Raw genomic sequence first — 16,323 nt, forward strand, 5'->3', positions numbered from 1 at the left:
TAACCAATATATATCTATATATATATATATATATGTATGTATACTTACTAATAGTCTCAACCGTCAATGGAACCAGTTCAGGAAAACGGCTCCATGTTAATTGGCACATTTATTTCGTAACAATGTATTTATAAGGTTTGAGTTGATATTTCATGCTTTTGAGATTGAGTTTAGTGGTCGGTGAGCGGCGCGTGTATTTTTTTTTCTTTTCATCGATGATTGTTTTAGTGATTCGTGAAATACAGTATGCAGGGAATACATGTGTATGTAAATATGATAATAATAATTAATTGAATAGAGAGGAGATCGTTTCCAAGTGTAAAATAAACTACGTCATCAGAAATGAAATATATATCGTCATTTTCACTAGTTCGTTTCTTCGTTTGTCATATCAGAAGAGAGGGAAGCCAGTTACGTAGATGGCGGTTGAAATTTTGCTGCCGTCTGATTGTTCATCCATGAGGTAGGCATGCAAAAAAACGAAGATTTAGACGGTGTTACTTTTTGGCCAAAATTAAAATTCTTTATTTTAGGCTTATAGGCATAGGCATATTATTCTGCGTAATTGGATGATGTGCATGAATAATAGGAGTATCGAGACTAAAAAATCCTGTGCCAAGCTCTACCCAAAAAAATAGCCAAAGATTGGTGTTGGATGGCGGTCTATAGTACAGCATGCTTTGAATTTAGAGGTTTTGAATAAATTGAACAGTTTTCCTCTTGCTAATTAAAGACACCGATTAAAATGATATTTCAAAATTTATTTGAATCATTTATCATTACAAATTGGTCAAGTCTGATTTGATTTTAATTTCGTGGTCTTATTCTTTTTCTGGAATTTCTTGGGTTTCGTGGTAACCACCTCTTCGTCCTAAAAAAAAAAAAACAAATCGGTAATAGATCAAGCCACATTACCAGATGCATGTCCATACAAAACAGTATTTCTGTTAATGTATACCTCGGATGCTTCTCTTTTGACTGAGTTATTTTTGCTGTTGCCGTTATTTGCGTGTATCTCCGGTTCGAGGTCTTCGAATTCGAAATCCGAATCGTCCGTAGTATCCATGTCATCATCATCATCACCATCATCATCGCTGCCATCTTCTTGCTGAAAATCAGCTTCTGAAGAAAACATTAAAATCGAGATGATTTGATGAAGAGAAATGAAGCATATTTGACGTCTATCGAAGTTTGTTAAAACAAGGTTTGAATTTTAAAATAGATACCTGGATAAAGGTCACTCATATCATCGATGTGATCCTGATTTTTTTCATCACCAGAATCGTTATTTGGTACTTCTTTGTTGGATTCAACACCGGGCACGGACTTCGGTGTATTGCCGGTTCTTGGTTTGAATTCAATTCCCTTTTCTTGACATTCTTTCCCTACAAAAATGCAGCAAAACGGTCAACAGCTAATTCAAGTTAAAAATCTATGCGATTATGTTTCAACTTCTTACATCTGGCAAGCGCCCTTTTATATCGTTTTCCATTGACATGACGTTCTAAATGCCCTGGTTCTTTATTCAGGTGTCTGAGGGTTAGAGTACAGAATAATTGAGACCTGAAAATTGAATAAATCAAATCAATCAACAAAACTCATGTTCAACTGAAGCACACAAGTGGTCATTTTTCCAAGGACCATAACTGATTGGAATGTGTAATAAGTAGAATCCAACCTTGCTTATAATCCTCACTTTCCTTAGTTAGTTACATAATTGTTAGTGGTAAAATCAGATGGGCTTAAAATAGGGCCTCATCCAATCGTGAAACTTAACCACAGACAGGTTACTAACTACGCTTTCATTTTCTAAGTTTTTTAAAACCAGAGATTGACACTTACTCACGACCCTTTTTACCACTAGGTACTATATGAGGCTTGTATTTCTCTATTGCTGCTATGGCCGCGGCCTTCTTGTATTTTCTGCCTTTAACGTACGTTTCAATTGCGGCGACATTGACATTCATTTCGTGTCCTGTGTAGTGACATTTCAACTGTAAATATTCAATAATTTCTGTCTAAATCGGTTAGGTTGAAATTGCCCATGTTTCAATATATTTGATTTGAATTTGAGAAGTGTTCATGGCTTTTCACTGTAAACACTGATTAATCTAGCACGGATAGAACAACATTTACTTCCCTAAAGCTGGTTTCATCGAGGTCTTTAATTTACCTTTCCATCCGATGTTATCAATTCTAATGAAGGGTGGTCTTTTAACAGGTTTTTCACGTTTTCGGGCAAATCTTGCATTTTCATGGGCGCGGCCATCTTGAAATGTTCAAAGTAAACGATGAAGTCGGATTCGGAATCAGAGCTAATCGGATCACGGGTACCGAATTTTAGTCCGGTTCTCAGTCCGGTCCGGCATCAGTGTCCTTGGCGACAATAAACAATATGGTGGATCTGTCATTTACTTCCGGGTTTGTGAGTTTTCATAAATTTTGCAAAACTTTTTGTTCCTCTCGCTTCTGATCTTCTTCATCTCCGATTTCAATTCATTGTCACGTATCACGCCGTCGACCTTTCTGTCTCATCAAATTGATTTCGTTCTTCTTCTCCAGGGTAGAGATAATTTGAGGAGAGAATGAAATAATCATCCGGCAACAACTCAACTGAACAACCAGTTTTACTTTTTTTTAGAGTTGATTGAAAAATCAACCAAAATACAAAAATATGTCAACTGCTGAAGTAAGCGTGCATTATAGCTCTATACAGAGCTCATCTCAATCTCGGGTCTCACAACCTTCAACTCCTAAATCTAACAGCAGAAGTGCAACCAATTCCGCAACAGGTACTGACGATCTTAAACATAACAACTGGAATCAGTTCCACAAACCACAGTTGTGAATTAGAGTTGAAATTAGTTTATTTTCAATGAGTTAATCGTCATTCAAATCTTAACTCACAACGGTGGAACTTGGAACTCAAGAATTCAAAAAATTACGCAGCGTGGATAACAATCTTTTCTTTTACGTTTCTGAATCTTAGTTGCGTTACCTGCGCTGAAACAACAAGATTTAGACACGACGAAGCCTTTGCCGACGTCTTTACAAAGTGACTTTATACCTGAAGATGTACTCAAGGCTCTTACTCAACCGACAACTCGCGGGGAAATTTTGGGACCTCCATCGCGATATAGAAATCTTGCAACTACTAATGTATGTTCGATGATATTAGTTTTTGGTATTATCTACTTTATCAGTCGCAATGGTTTTATTTTGGATATATAATGTTTGTAGGTTGCATCCAGGAAACCTCCGGCTAATGTATGGAGCCATCCGAAGAGGAGGGAACGCTTTAAACATTTGACTGAGAATACAGTTTGCATCTGTGGAGCTGGAAAGTAAGAGATTTTAATATCTAGAATCATTGTGCATTGAAATTCAAATCTAGTTGAATCACCTGAAATGAACTAATTGGACCCTAAACAAGAATTGGACCCTTTAAACATGTAAAATTTGACCAAAAACTATCAATCTTTTCAGGGACATTTCATTCTTGTACGATGTACCGCCGAATAAGAACAAACCGATTGAAAAACCTGGCTTGTATGACGCTAGTGCTCAACGAAATGAGGCTCAAAAGGATAAACAATCGAAACCAGTATGTACAATTCAGTTCGATAATTAGGTGCAAACTATGTTTTTATAAAGATATACTTATAAGAAAATACGGAATTTATATTCAGTCTCTACAGTTGCCGGACACATTGATACCGGAAGAATATCATATCGTAAAGAATAAAGGAGTAATGGGACTTGAGTTTAATGAAGAGTAAGTAATGCACTATCCGTCAATTTATTCATCCTAAATGATTTTCTGGACTTAGTATCTATGATTCCATTACAGAAAGTACGCAATCCAAGCAACTGACCACGAGAAACATCTGGTGGTTTTCCCTTCCATGTAAGTTATTTTCTTCAATTCGAACCCACCATGGATTGTCAACAACAAAATCAATACAATGCTAACATTATTCTCTTATGGTCGTGTTTTTATTCTAACCGACTTCACCAATTATATTCAGTGAAAATAACCTGTTAGAAATATTTTGAATATGCTTGGAAAAATGTTAAATGGTGTGTATTGTTTTTCAGGGTTCCGGTCAGTCGCAATGAAGTTGTCCAACTGAAGAAAACTATGGAAGAAATGTTGAATAAACTCGATGCGCGAGTTTCCGATGTACTCGTGGAAGGCGAAACACAGGTATAATCCAGTTAAAATGCCAGTATATTTGGTTCTAGTAGGAGATCTAAGTGTACACGGATTTATTTTATAGATGCACCAACTGCTAGAATTGATAAAAATGGAACAAGACATCTACAACGTTGTATTCCATGAAATAATCAGACAGATCAGCGTAGATTGTATCGACAGGGGTGAACTACTCGCAAATTTAAGGAATAAATATTCTGATCTTCTGAACAGGATTCCGCTGCAAGTTAAAAGGTAAGAGAGCGATTAATTAGATTAGATTGAATCGATTTAAGAAAATCCCATTTTGAACACTGGTGCCTGATGTGCAATTTCTATGTTGTAGTTTACACGAAGAAGTGATGGCCCAAAGAGCTTTAGACAGGAGACTAACTGAAGAACTGATGCGTTTCAAAAACACAATTGGTATTCTTACCAAGTAAGTCAGCTTTCTATTCATTACTAAGCGTAGCGTTTTTTAAGCCTATCTGATGCTGAAGGTGATGTTGTTTCATTACAGTGAACTGATCAATGTCAAGGAACATGATAGAAAAGTAACAAAAGAATGTCAAATGGCGCAAGAAGATGTAAGTTTGATTTCGAATTACTTACTGAGGTCTGTCTGAAGTCATATGAAAACATTCGATGATATTCTCATGTACCGTATTTTTGCAGTTAAGCGCTGCCCTAGAGGAATCGAAACGTAACTCCAGCCTACTGTCCGAATATCATGAACTTTACGAACTGCAGAGAATGAGATTGGAAAATCAGGTGAATCTTCTGACTGATGAGAAGGAATTGTGGAGCACAGCAGCTTACTGTCTGGCCTTAAAGGTGAATATTTCAAGGCATAGCTTATATGTAAATTATCATCAGGAACATCCATAGAAAGCTGGATCTTCTCCAAGTTTTGTTCACTTATTGCATATGGTCTAATGGTTTACTGCTGCCATGAATTTTCAGGTTACAGCTGAGCGAAACTTACAAACTGCTCAAAGACTCCACGTCAGCGAAAAGGCTTGGCAGAAATTAGGCAATCATTTCGTGATTGTATTGAGCGATCAGGATACCGAAGTGTTAACCCGGTTACAAACACACGTCGACACCTGGCGCGATCTCATCGAAGGGTTCAATTTCGGCATGAAACAGCGCGATGAAGAAATGAAAGTCTCGCTGCATAAAGTTCGAGATAGCATGTCGGCTCTGCGCGAGGATTTCGAACAAACTCACATGTTAGTGTTGTATTCGATTGCTTAGATACAGGAAAAACTTTCAATGAATTTTACTTGTGTTGTTGCTAAATAATTGTTTCTTTCGCAGAGATGAAGATGGTTGTATGCATCATGTACCCGACAATGACAAAGTGACAGAGTATTTCAACACCATCAAACAATGGGAAGAGGTTTGTATCTAGAGGGAGGTTTTGTTTCATTTGGTTGGCTGTATTTGTTTTGTGCAGCCGGTTGTATTTCATCAGTTTGAAAAAAAAATGACGAGCTCCTAATCTTTGTAGTCAATCGGACAAGCGGTCGAACAGTTCGGAGGTGACATAATGTTGACGCAGCAAGAAACTCTCGAAAACATTCGCAAAGAAGTCGAAGGTTGGACCGATTGCGGTTTGATCGTGTTTAACAGACATCGAGGAGAAGACGGCTCGCCGTACCCCGACCACGATAATATGATGCACATGAATTCAGAGATCGATGATCTGTTGACGCAATATCAGATCAGACTCACTGGAGAAAATGGTATTTATCGCATTGACAATTTTTCTAATCGATGATTCAAGATACTTCATACGCAATAAAGTAGGACATACAAATACCGAAATCATTGCTCATAGAAATTGTTAATAATCGGAGTAAAAACATTTAATGAAATTACAATCAAATGATTGTATCTTTTCTAATTAAATAATCACGTTCAATCACCGGTAATGCTGAATTCTATATTATAAAGGTGTGGCTCGAGGTATCATTCAATTGCACAACATAATTGAAACATGGGACAACAAACTGAACACGATGCTCCACGGCTCCAACCCGTTGCCCGACATGGAATGGATGAGATTTTATCAGCTGATCGAAGAATGGGTCGCCAGCATCAACGAAACAGAAACATACATCGGAACAACTCAAAAAGAAGAGGACAGGGAAGCAGAGAAAAAACATAGACAGTAAGTAATGATTAATTCGTTAAATTTACCTGTTTCATGTTTTATGTCTGAACATTAAAAAGGACAACCAACTTTACTTCTAATTCTAGGGCTGTGGTTCTGTATATCAGTTTGTCATGAAATATGTTATTCGCGTTAGTTTCATTTCGTTTGCTTTATGAAAGTTGTCATTAAACATTACAATTTAGGGAACAAGCGAAACTGCAAGGGATTCCCGAGGATGAGGTCTTACCGCTCGAAACGGATAAACCTAAAAAACGAAGGTATACTGGTTATCACCACTAACTGCTTCTTACCCCCCTACTAAAATTTCAGTTACATCTTATTTCAGGCTTACTCATTTATCGTTTATGCTCTATTACGACCCTGTTTATCGCAAGCATATACATTCATATACGCAAATCTACTTATTTTTGTTTCTCCAGTGTAGCTATTACACTTATATTTTGCTTTTGATACTAATAATCCATGGTTACTGGTTAATCCATATTTTTTAGTTCTTGTTTCCATTTTAAATTCATGATGGTTTTTGTAAAATATCGTTTCATATTTCAATTAATGATTGGTAATATATTTAAGTCATCATAAATCTTCTTTGTCCAGATTGATAATAGTGGATAAGAAGCAACGTTTAATGGATGCCGACAGGTATACAAATATTATACAGTGCTCTACAGTCTACGCTTCTTCCATACATATAGCATGACGGTGGTTAGCTGTTCCTCTCCCCTCTCCCCGCCTGCTGATATTAACTACACGTTTTAAACAAACATATTTTCGATTCGAACTTTTGAAACTCGTTGAATACGTGTAGTTAGTCTCTATTGCGTAGTCAGTCGTCGCTCATCCAGATGTACGGTGTTGTCGAAGCCTATGTGTTTTATGTTATTTATCTGGAAGCTTTTAGGTTGCCTGCATTATTGAAATGGCATCTTTCCAAAGATTAATCCTTGCATAATGATTGCAGCGCATTGCTTTCAGATTAGAATTTAAAAATGTAGGTATATGTAGTGTGCTTTGATGGTGGTGAATTGCATGGTCTGTTACTATTTTTCAATGTACCATGTTTTTAGTATGTAATCGTTAAAATTGGGTTGCGGTTAACGATAGTATTTATTTTTAGCAGTTCATTTTTTACGTCTGCAGAAAAATCTTTTTAACTGTATGTACATATTTGTTCTACGCTGTAATAATATGTGTAATTTCAGTTTTATTGCTCAAAAGGAAGAAAGAATACGTTGCTCTTAGATATATCAGATCTTTAATAATTATGTATTCATTTCAGTTCAAGCGCTAGCGTAAAGCCACCTCCTGGCTACGATCGAAGGTACCCATACTTAAATCTACTACTACCATCTAGACTCCTGCCTAATATCTAATATCAAATAGAATTTTCAAACGGATTTGGCTTCCTTTCATGAAGCCAGCTTTATAAACCTATTTATATCTTGGATCTATCTGGTTGAGGTTTTACAAGTAGAAAATGTAGTTCAGTTGACTTTGAACTATTGTGTGTAATCCTGCCTATTCCTATCACTGCATGTTATCATATATAATCTCCTTTCAGGAACTAGTATAGAAACCCTCCCTTCGTAATGCTTACTCTCTGAAATTGGTGTCGTTACTTATTCCGTCCTTAGAAATATCGCTTCTGCTTTCTACATGTATATATAAGTTATGTTTGAATCATTTTGGGTTTGTCTTAAACATGTGATAAGGTCCCCAAGAATGTTGTAGTTTTCAATACATCACATGATATCTAATGATCTTGTTTTATTTCAGTGAGATTGAAAGGTTGCCATCATATTTATTTACAAATCACATTTACCTATCGTCATTATTCTAATCCGATCATCTACGATACATATCGATAGTTGACTATTTGATTCATTCTATTGGGTTTTGGTTTCAGTGTGGAGTACTTTGACGCCGTGAAAATTACTCAACGTTGGGTTTCGTCTGCCACTAATGGAATTGATAGTGAAGATGCCAAACTCACTGAACAGGTTCGAATTCTACACTCGGCACTAAAATCTATCCTTTCTTGATTCTTCGTCATATTTTTTCTATCTGGTGTTAATTCGTTTTCATACAGGTGTCTAGTTTACATACGGAAATGGTGAAATGGATGGTACATATGTTGTTGCACATAGCTCCCGATCGCGAGGAAAATTCCGCCGAGGCTAAGGAGATGGTTTTACTCGGTGCATCGAGCATCACTGAACTGACGAACAATGCTCATACGTTGTTTGAACGATTGGACAATTTTACTCGCTACCTAGCCATGTAAGTTGTTATCAGTTTTCAAATTGGTTATTCCATTGGCTTGTTCTCCTGACAGTCCCTAGTCTGATATATTCTGTAGGTCGCATTTCCATCCAAATTAGTTTTGAGTCTCAACTTTCATGTGTGCATTAAAACCAAACTATTTGTGCCAACTCTACAGTTTGCTGCTGTTCCTCACAATAGTCTATGTTTTAAATGTTCATATTTTGAAAATTTTAATTTGAAAAATGTGAAAATTCCACTTTAAACCAATCGCTTCACTGCATTTCTTTTTAAAAAGTTGCTGTGAAAATGTAGTCCGCGCTGAAATGCAGAGAAAACTTGATTTGCAAGAAGAAAACGCCGATCTCGAGTTTAAAGATTTACAGAGGACACAAGTAAGTGTTGAGCAACATTACACTCGGTTGAGTTTTTGTGAAAAGATCGTATTTTATGAATATTTTCATTTTCAGAACGAGTGCGACGAGTGGATCGACACAGCTATGTTACTGTTAAACGAACTCACCGGCGAAGTTATACATTTTAAAAGCAGATCTTCAACGATGATTAAATCAGAGGCCGACAGACAAAATACTGATCTATCATCTGTTACAGTTCCGATTGAAAAACCGATCGAATCAGTCGAGGTAAGCCATCGGTTTTAATGAAGAGTTTGCGTTAGAATTTACTGTTTGACTTGGTACAATTTCTTACAATATTTGCATAGCCGACGGTTGCTGAAGAAGAGGACATTCAGAAAGAAGAAGATCACGAAGAAGTAGTCGGCGTTTCGTCGGTGTATGACGGCCCCGAACCTGAAACCTCGAAAACAACTGCTGAAATGGTGAGAATTTCTTCATTTCATTCGGTTCCGGTGAAAAACTTTTCCAGGAGGTTTAACGGTATATCATCGTTTTTGTATTCTTCGCTCAGGTGTCTGTCCCTATCGAAACGGTCGAAACCGATCCGACAGAAGAAACGGATCAAGCTGCAGCTGCGGAAGTTGTCGAAGAGGAAAAGCTCGAAAAAATCGGCCACGATTCGAATACACATTTCGCCGATTTGCAACAAGATCCGGACGGCGCACCACCCCCGACTGAACACAGAATGAGTTCCGAAGATATCGTTCCTCCCGATACGGAGAAGGCTTACGAAGCATTAGCTACCGTGCAAACCCTACAAAACCAACTCGTGTAAGTCTTAAGCCTAATGTAACACGACGCAGGGAAATGGGAGACAGAACCTCATGTTTCTGAGTGTTTCCCCGTGTTGTGTGCGTTTATGAGAAACAAGAAACATGGTTTTGGTAACAATTTTTCCTAGATTTGACATGGTTGTTTCCGTGTTTCCCTGGGTTTTGTGTAAGTCCTTTGATCAAGAAGTTTTTCTTCAGTCCTTCGATCTATGTTAGTGTAATCTGAATGAGTTCATCATTGATTTATTGATCTATTTCAAATTTCAGGGCTGCCGAGGAGCGAGCCCAGTTGGCTGAAGACAAAGCGCGCAGTATGGAGAACGAGCTCATTTCGGCGATGGAGAAAATCCGAGCCCTTGAACGGCAAATGTTCGGAGCAGATCCGCTGAAAATAGACCAAAAATCCGATTCGAAAGACGACGCTAAAGACGATAAACACGACTCGGGGCAGAGGGGTGATAAATCGCGCGGGCCGTCTCGGACTGGGGCCGGGTCTCGTCAGGCGTCAACTAAACACGTGAAAAAGAAGTAATATTTGTAGACCGTGTATTAGATCATTTCATTGAATGTAAATATAAACAATCTGTGATAAACCAAGTTCGACAAAACTACAGCAATTACTTTAGTAATAATATATATGCTTATATTCTACAGTTAAGTTCTCGATTATTGTAGACTTGCCTTTTCTTGCTTATATATGAAAATACATAATATAAGTTCGTTTTTCGAACAACTGCATATATTTGAATGTCAAAACTATATTGTTTGTCGATTGTGAAAATCTAAAATGTTTAACGTGATGTTGTAGGTTGTCGATAATCAAGAAAACCAATCAATTCATGATTCTCTGATGGATTTGTTTTTTCCTAATTATTTAATTTCATATCGTATCTATATATTTTAAGATTAATTGATTCCGTCCAAATGAAATGTTTTTGTTGATAGTGTCTTATTTAAAAAAGAAATCCGTCCTACGCATACATTTATAGTTTTTATGGAAGTTTTGGAAATCTCTGATAGAATAAAAGATGTATGAGTAATTTCATTTGTTCTGTGTATGATGATTGTCGTGGTTTACTTTTGTGACGAGGAGTTAAGTTTTAGCATGGAATTTAAAGTTTAGAGTCCATAGTTTTAAGAGACTAAGAGACCCATTTGAAGTGGAATATCACGACATCTAGGAATTCGGGGGGCGAATCCAGTGACCAGTGTTGACGATAGAAAAGGGCTTAATCCAAGACAAACGAGGGGTCTTTGAAAAAGCAATAAAGGAAGTCCTGATGCAAAGTTGTTTTAGATAACTTGCTGTATTGAGTTGTAGTTTCCAGACAATAAAGATGGAATCCGGAAGAATGGTGACTTGTGCCTTTTTGTTGAAATTTGTCAGCCAGATCGTCTTGTGAAAATGACTCATTTTCTACTTCGAGCCGTCTAAGTGTCCTTTCTTAATTTTTTTTGGAATCGACTGAATCTGCCGTTTTGTTTAGAATTTCTGCCTCGTCTTGTAAAAATGTGCCCTTTTCTACCTTTGGGATTGATTGGGACGACTGAATGTGCCCTTTTTACCTAGCGGATGAAAAAATGCCCAAGTGGTTGCCGTCTGTACCCGCACCTGGAAATGATACGCCCTATCGCAAGAGGATCAATCAAAATATATATGAAGGAAGATATTTCAAATGAAGGAAGTCATTCATAGTTTATTAAGAATCTGCCATATTTTTTTGCAAAAATCGTCACAAACATGTAATCTGCCGGCTTTAGAGAATTCATTTCGGACAACAGTTCATACAAACAACGAGGAAATAAAAGCAAATGTTGATCGAACAACTGTGATTTGCTCGGTAAACATTTGTGAAGGGCGTCATCTCGACGGTAAATTAGTAATTAAATAAAACCATTGATTTCAAGTATTGTTTCTGCTTCTTATGTTTCAACGAGTGTGATGTTTTACAAACATCCATCGGTCGACTTTAACACGTTCGACAAATCGACGGCTCCTTAACTGAAAAAATCTCTCCCGCATCCATTTTTCCGTTCAACGCCTTCGAAGTAAAAACAGGCAGACAATTTTTGTTAAAGAATCGTATGTCACTAAGATGCTTTCGTAATGATAGAAGACATCGCAGTATCGATATTCTATTAGTAAATGTTCGCGCGTATACATTATTGAGAGGAAAAACATGCAGACATTTTTTTTAATCGGACGTCTCCAAACCAAACGGCTTTCGTAATGATAAAAATCTTCGCAGTATTTACTATCGTAACAGTAAACATTCGCGCGTATACACGACGGAAAGTGAAATTCGAAAGTCTCCACCGTAAAGTTTTGACGGATGAGAAGCGAGAATACGTGTCCTTGATATACTCGGTGCTTGGATAGCGAAGGAAATTCAGCAAACAGATGCGAAATATCATAGACATCACAAGACGGGTTATTTGAAGTATATGAGAACAGGACGATATTTGATCCAGTGGTTATTTGATATCCGCAGTCGTGTCTGATTGTAGAACTCCGCCACCATCCTTGCAAGCCGATATCGGTAGTTAGGTACGCATAGATGACCACATACCGTAAGAAAGGGTCTCAGAAACATTGAAAACGTTAATGACGTCATATTCTTTATCACAGGAATTCGTCTATCATCATTTTTTTATCTATCTATTGATCATCTTGAAGAAAAAATCATTTTTATCAAAAATTTCATTATTTTACAGTTCCTACGAAAAAACTGCAAAAAATGTCTCTGTTTTCTGCGCCAGGCAGATATTGATGCCCGCATAACCGAATGCATTGCGTTATTTGACGAATTGGTTGAGAGAATACGCATTTCAAAATTCGAATCATTTTCTACAAGAACGCATTACGTTTTATAGGAAACCTTCCATATTCGACGGCGTTAAAACATTTTAAAATGTCTAAATCCTAAAACATTTTTGAAAGCGATGCGGTGATATTGTAAGATTTCACACGAATACGGAATAATTTCGCTGTCGTCGTACCTATCGTAATGTTACCGTAGATCAAAGAGAAATGTTTTTTTTCTTTCTGTCTGCAGCTGTTGCGTTTTTCCTCGATCCACTGATTTTCACCCCTTTTTGTCAATGGTACTTTCGCCGAGAAAAAAACCCACTTTTCTTTCTTAAAAACAAACAAGTATATTATTCATGATACTTTGTCAAAGATCAACGCCACATTTCTCGCTCGCGACACACTTCCCTGTGCACGATATCTGTATTCGAGTAAACGTATTCTGATTTTAAAGGCGAAATCAGTGAAATGTCATACATATCGTATAGGTTCGTGTATCACGCCGCAATGTAACGTCATCTTTGTCAATATTCCCGATGAAAGACAAGACTTAAACACCGGGATACAATTACCGTCAACGCTGTACTTGTCCTGTATTTTTCTGTCCGTGTGAAATCGGAATATCTGCAATAATCTTCCCCACGAACAAGCGAGCTTGTCGTAATATGTAGCAATTTGTTAAGAAATAAAATAATTACCGATAATAAACCACGTTTTAGTTTCTATTTTCGCTGAGTTACGGGAAAAAACTGTTGATTTTTGCCACTGGTATTCTGTGCGTTTTACTAATGCCATTGTACAGAATTGGTAAACAGTTTAGTATCGGTAAAGATGAATAGTTTATAGTATCATGTCTTATCGATTTTTTTCTCTCAATGAACCCATCGCACACGACGCAGAAAACAGGGAAACACATAAAAATGGAAACAAACATGTTTGATCTCGGAAATATTGTTTCCCAAAACCACGTTTCCCGTAAACGCGCACGACATAGGGAAACGCTCGGAAACATGTTTCTCCTGTTTCCGTGTTTTGTTTGCGTCGTGGGCTTTCAGTATCGAAAATAGAAATTCTTTATTATTTGTACCCTTCTTTAATTAAATCGATAGGCGAGAATAACCTTCTTTTCTGATTAAGAAAAGAGAAATCTGCAAAACAACGTAGCTTGTATTTAATGTTCCGAACAAGCAAAACGCAGGTGATGATACTGTGAATTTTGGTGACAGTTGTGGTTTTTATTTACTGGCAATAACTGTTGTGAAGTGGGGGTACGTTTGACAAGCCCGTTTCATGTAGTGGTTGGCTTCAAACTCGCCCCATGAATTATAAATCGCGTGTTAATGGTGGTATGCACGGTAGCCATTAAAGAGCAAAGGCGAACGGGTATGACTGTTGAATACTGATTGACGGCAAACCAGATTGCCTTAAACCGGCAAACAAAGGCGCTGACATTTTCATCGACTTTGCTACGATAACCAAGTTAACAAAATCTATTTGATATATCATTTACTCGATTTGAGTCCTGACGTGGTATCTCTCCTCCATTTGTTTGATTCTAATACTATTTCGACATCGACGCCAATTCAATAAAACTGCGCGCTTGCTTACAGACGACATACGGGCGGGTTCACAGTATTATTGGTCACCGGTACTGGGTATGACAAATACACTCATATTGTAGAAACAATTTTGTTGTCTTATTCCTTTTAATTTTTTTTTCTTATCGTGAAAATATTGGGCGTTAGGAAATCATCAATTTGCACGGGATTCACTGTCCATGAAAATCTCTCAATGCAACAACGTCACCCAATTTTTGCATCTGAACACTCCTACTCAGGGGTGGATCTAGGGTCTGTGCACCCCCCCCCAAGTAGGGCTTATCATATTATAAGGGCACCCGAAAAGCTCATCGGAAGAACAAGCTCATGTAATTATAATCTTTTAGGTATCAGTTTAATATTTTTCATATTCCCGTAAAATTTCTGGGCAATTACTTGACATACTTGACATATTTGCCCCCCTGCACTCTCCTCCTGGATCAGTCCGTAGAAAACCATCATTAGATCGTCGTGTCGAGTAGACGTTAATCATGAAAACTACATTTTAATATCAATGCTTCAATTCTGAAAGAATGTTGTTTCATTTTACAAATCGTGACTCCGCGAATTAGTTCAGCAGTTGAGGAAAGGATCCCACAATGATAATAAAAAGTCCGAAAATGAAACTTCGAGATAGTAGTTTATTTCAACGTTTCGACTATATCCTAATAGTCATTTTCAGGAATAATGAGGCTAATAATAGGATTATTCCTGAAGATGACTATTAGGATATAGTCGAAACGTTAAAATAAACTACTATCTCGAAGTTTCATTTTCGGACTTTTTATTATCATTGTGGGATTCTCTCCTCATCGCGTCAACACGGATATAGTGTTCTACCAATCGTAGTTCAGCAGTTGTGGGTTCAACTGAAGCTACATATAATCATATTTGCGATATATTCTGTTTATGCAAATTTTAAAATGTACTTAATATGGGGGATCGGGTATAGCTGAACTAAGAAGGCGAATAAGTGTTCAGGAAATACAAAACAGCAGCATACACCCGGAAGGCGGTTCAGATTGCGGGGTATTAAGCATCGTCTCCCAGAATTCACCGATTTCTTCGCGTCGGAAATCGTTATTGGAATCGTAAATCCGGTTGATCGAGTTTTATAGAGAACTTGGTTCGTTCAGTGTCCAGTTGAGTAGACCCGCGGGAAAATACTAGCCACCAAACCGCCAGTACCTGGCATCATTAAAATCCGACAAAAGACACACATAACAGACATGTGAAGACACGTCGCTATTCCCAGGTCGGTAATGATCGACCATTTGGACATCGTACGCCGGGTATTTCAGCCTAGAACTCGCGGTATTAAGTTCACTAGACTGTATCGGACTCGATAAACAAATCTGCATACGTTAAATAAACTCCGTAACGAAATCGTCGTTAAACATCGATAGGCTCGTTAAAATCAGGGTGATTTGGGTCTTAAGCAATCATTGTTAGAATATTCAAGTCGATCTGTCAAGTGAGAGAAGAGAGAAATACCCCTCATTTACATTTTGATAATCCACTGGATCGCCGTTATGAAATACATACAGTTTGTTCTTCTCCAATCGGTTAACATTTGAGGATTATGTTAAATGACATTATGATGTCGGCTTTATTTCTTTTTTAATTTTTGCATCCGTGGATATTTTCTTAATTGTCTATTTTCTGAACAGTATGGTTCACGTCGATCCATAATAGCACGGTGTAATCTGGAGAATATTTAAGTCGACACGTTCGAAAAAATATCGAACTTATATATTTGTAGATTCTTATTGAAGATCAGAAATGGCATGGCGTGGTTTTGGTAATTATATGTCTTCGGAATTATACATTTTTCGAGACGCGCCCTCGCTGCGGGCATCCGGAGTCGCGTTAGCCTGATGGGTGCACCATGTTAGACACATTGTTACCGCGAAACACGAATAAAGTCATGTTCAAAATCAAAATGAAAAAGCTATTCATCTTTTCTCAGGCCCATGCTGAGCTTTTCTGAGGGGCAGTTCTGATTCAGGAGAAGGGACATTTTTTCACCGTGAAAAGAGGAACTTTCCCTATTGAAAAAGGACAGATCTTAAATATGAGTATTTG

The 16,323-nt window shown here is 37.5% G+C and overlaps 2 protein-coding genes across 3 annotated transcripts; one reads left to right on the plus strand and one right to left on the minus strand.

The window, feature by feature from the left end:
- Positions 1-727: 727 nt before the first annotated feature.
- On the minus strand, positions 728-2,284 carry LOC141908898 (surfeit locus protein 2-like). Its single transcript, XM_074799172.1, has 6 exons — positions 2,174-2,284; positions 1,843-1,994; positions 1,460-1,563; positions 1,227-1,385; positions 959-1,122; positions 728-871 (listed from the first exon to the last, which is right to left on the minus strand). The coding sequence occupies exons 1-6, from the start codon at positions 2,267-2,269 to the stop codon at positions 791-793; spliced, it is 756 nt and encodes a 251-aa protein (XP_074655273.1). The 5' UTR covers positions 2,270-2,284; the 3' UTR covers positions 728-790.
- Positions 2,285-2,397: 113 nt separating this feature from the next.
- LOC141908867 (axonemal dynein light chain domain-containing protein 1-like) lies at positions 2,398-10,821 on the plus strand. 2 transcript variants are annotated; one of them, XM_074799106.1, is made up of 26 exons: positions 2,398-2,425; positions 2,563-2,792; positions 2,990-3,159; positions 3,241-3,344; positions 3,487-3,604; positions 3,690-3,775; positions 3,851-3,907; positions 4,099-4,207; positions 4,281-4,450; positions 4,542-4,634; positions 4,716-4,782; positions 4,871-5,029; positions 5,159-5,427; positions 5,516-5,597; positions 5,709-5,943; positions 6,155-6,371; positions 6,560-6,634; positions 6,975-7,019; positions 7,657-7,698; positions 8,284-8,377; positions 8,467-8,657; positions 8,938-9,034; positions 9,110-9,283; positions 9,364-9,480; positions 9,570-9,829; positions 10,099-10,821. In XM_074799106.1, the coding sequence occupies exons 2-26, from the start codon at positions 2,675-2,677 to the stop codon at positions 10,361-10,363; spliced, it is 3,414 nt and encodes a 1,137-aa protein (XP_074655207.1). In that variant the 5' UTR covers positions 2,398-2,425; positions 2,563-2,674; the 3' UTR covers positions 10,364-10,821. The 2 variants fall into 2 exon arrangements, with proteins under 2 accessions (XP_074655207.1, XP_074655208.1); XM_074799107.1 differs by having other exon boundaries at positions 2,403-2,421.
- The last annotated feature ends 5,502 nt before the right edge of the window (positions 10,822-16,323 follow it).

Source organism: Tubulanus polymorphus, chromosome 7 (genome assembly GCF_964204645.1).
Source record: "Tubulanus polymorphus chromosome 7, tnTubPoly1.2, whole genome shotgun sequence".
Taxonomy (NCBI): Eukaryota; Metazoa; Nemertea; class Palaeonemertea; order Tubulaniformes; family Tubulanidae; genus Tubulanus; species Tubulanus polymorphus.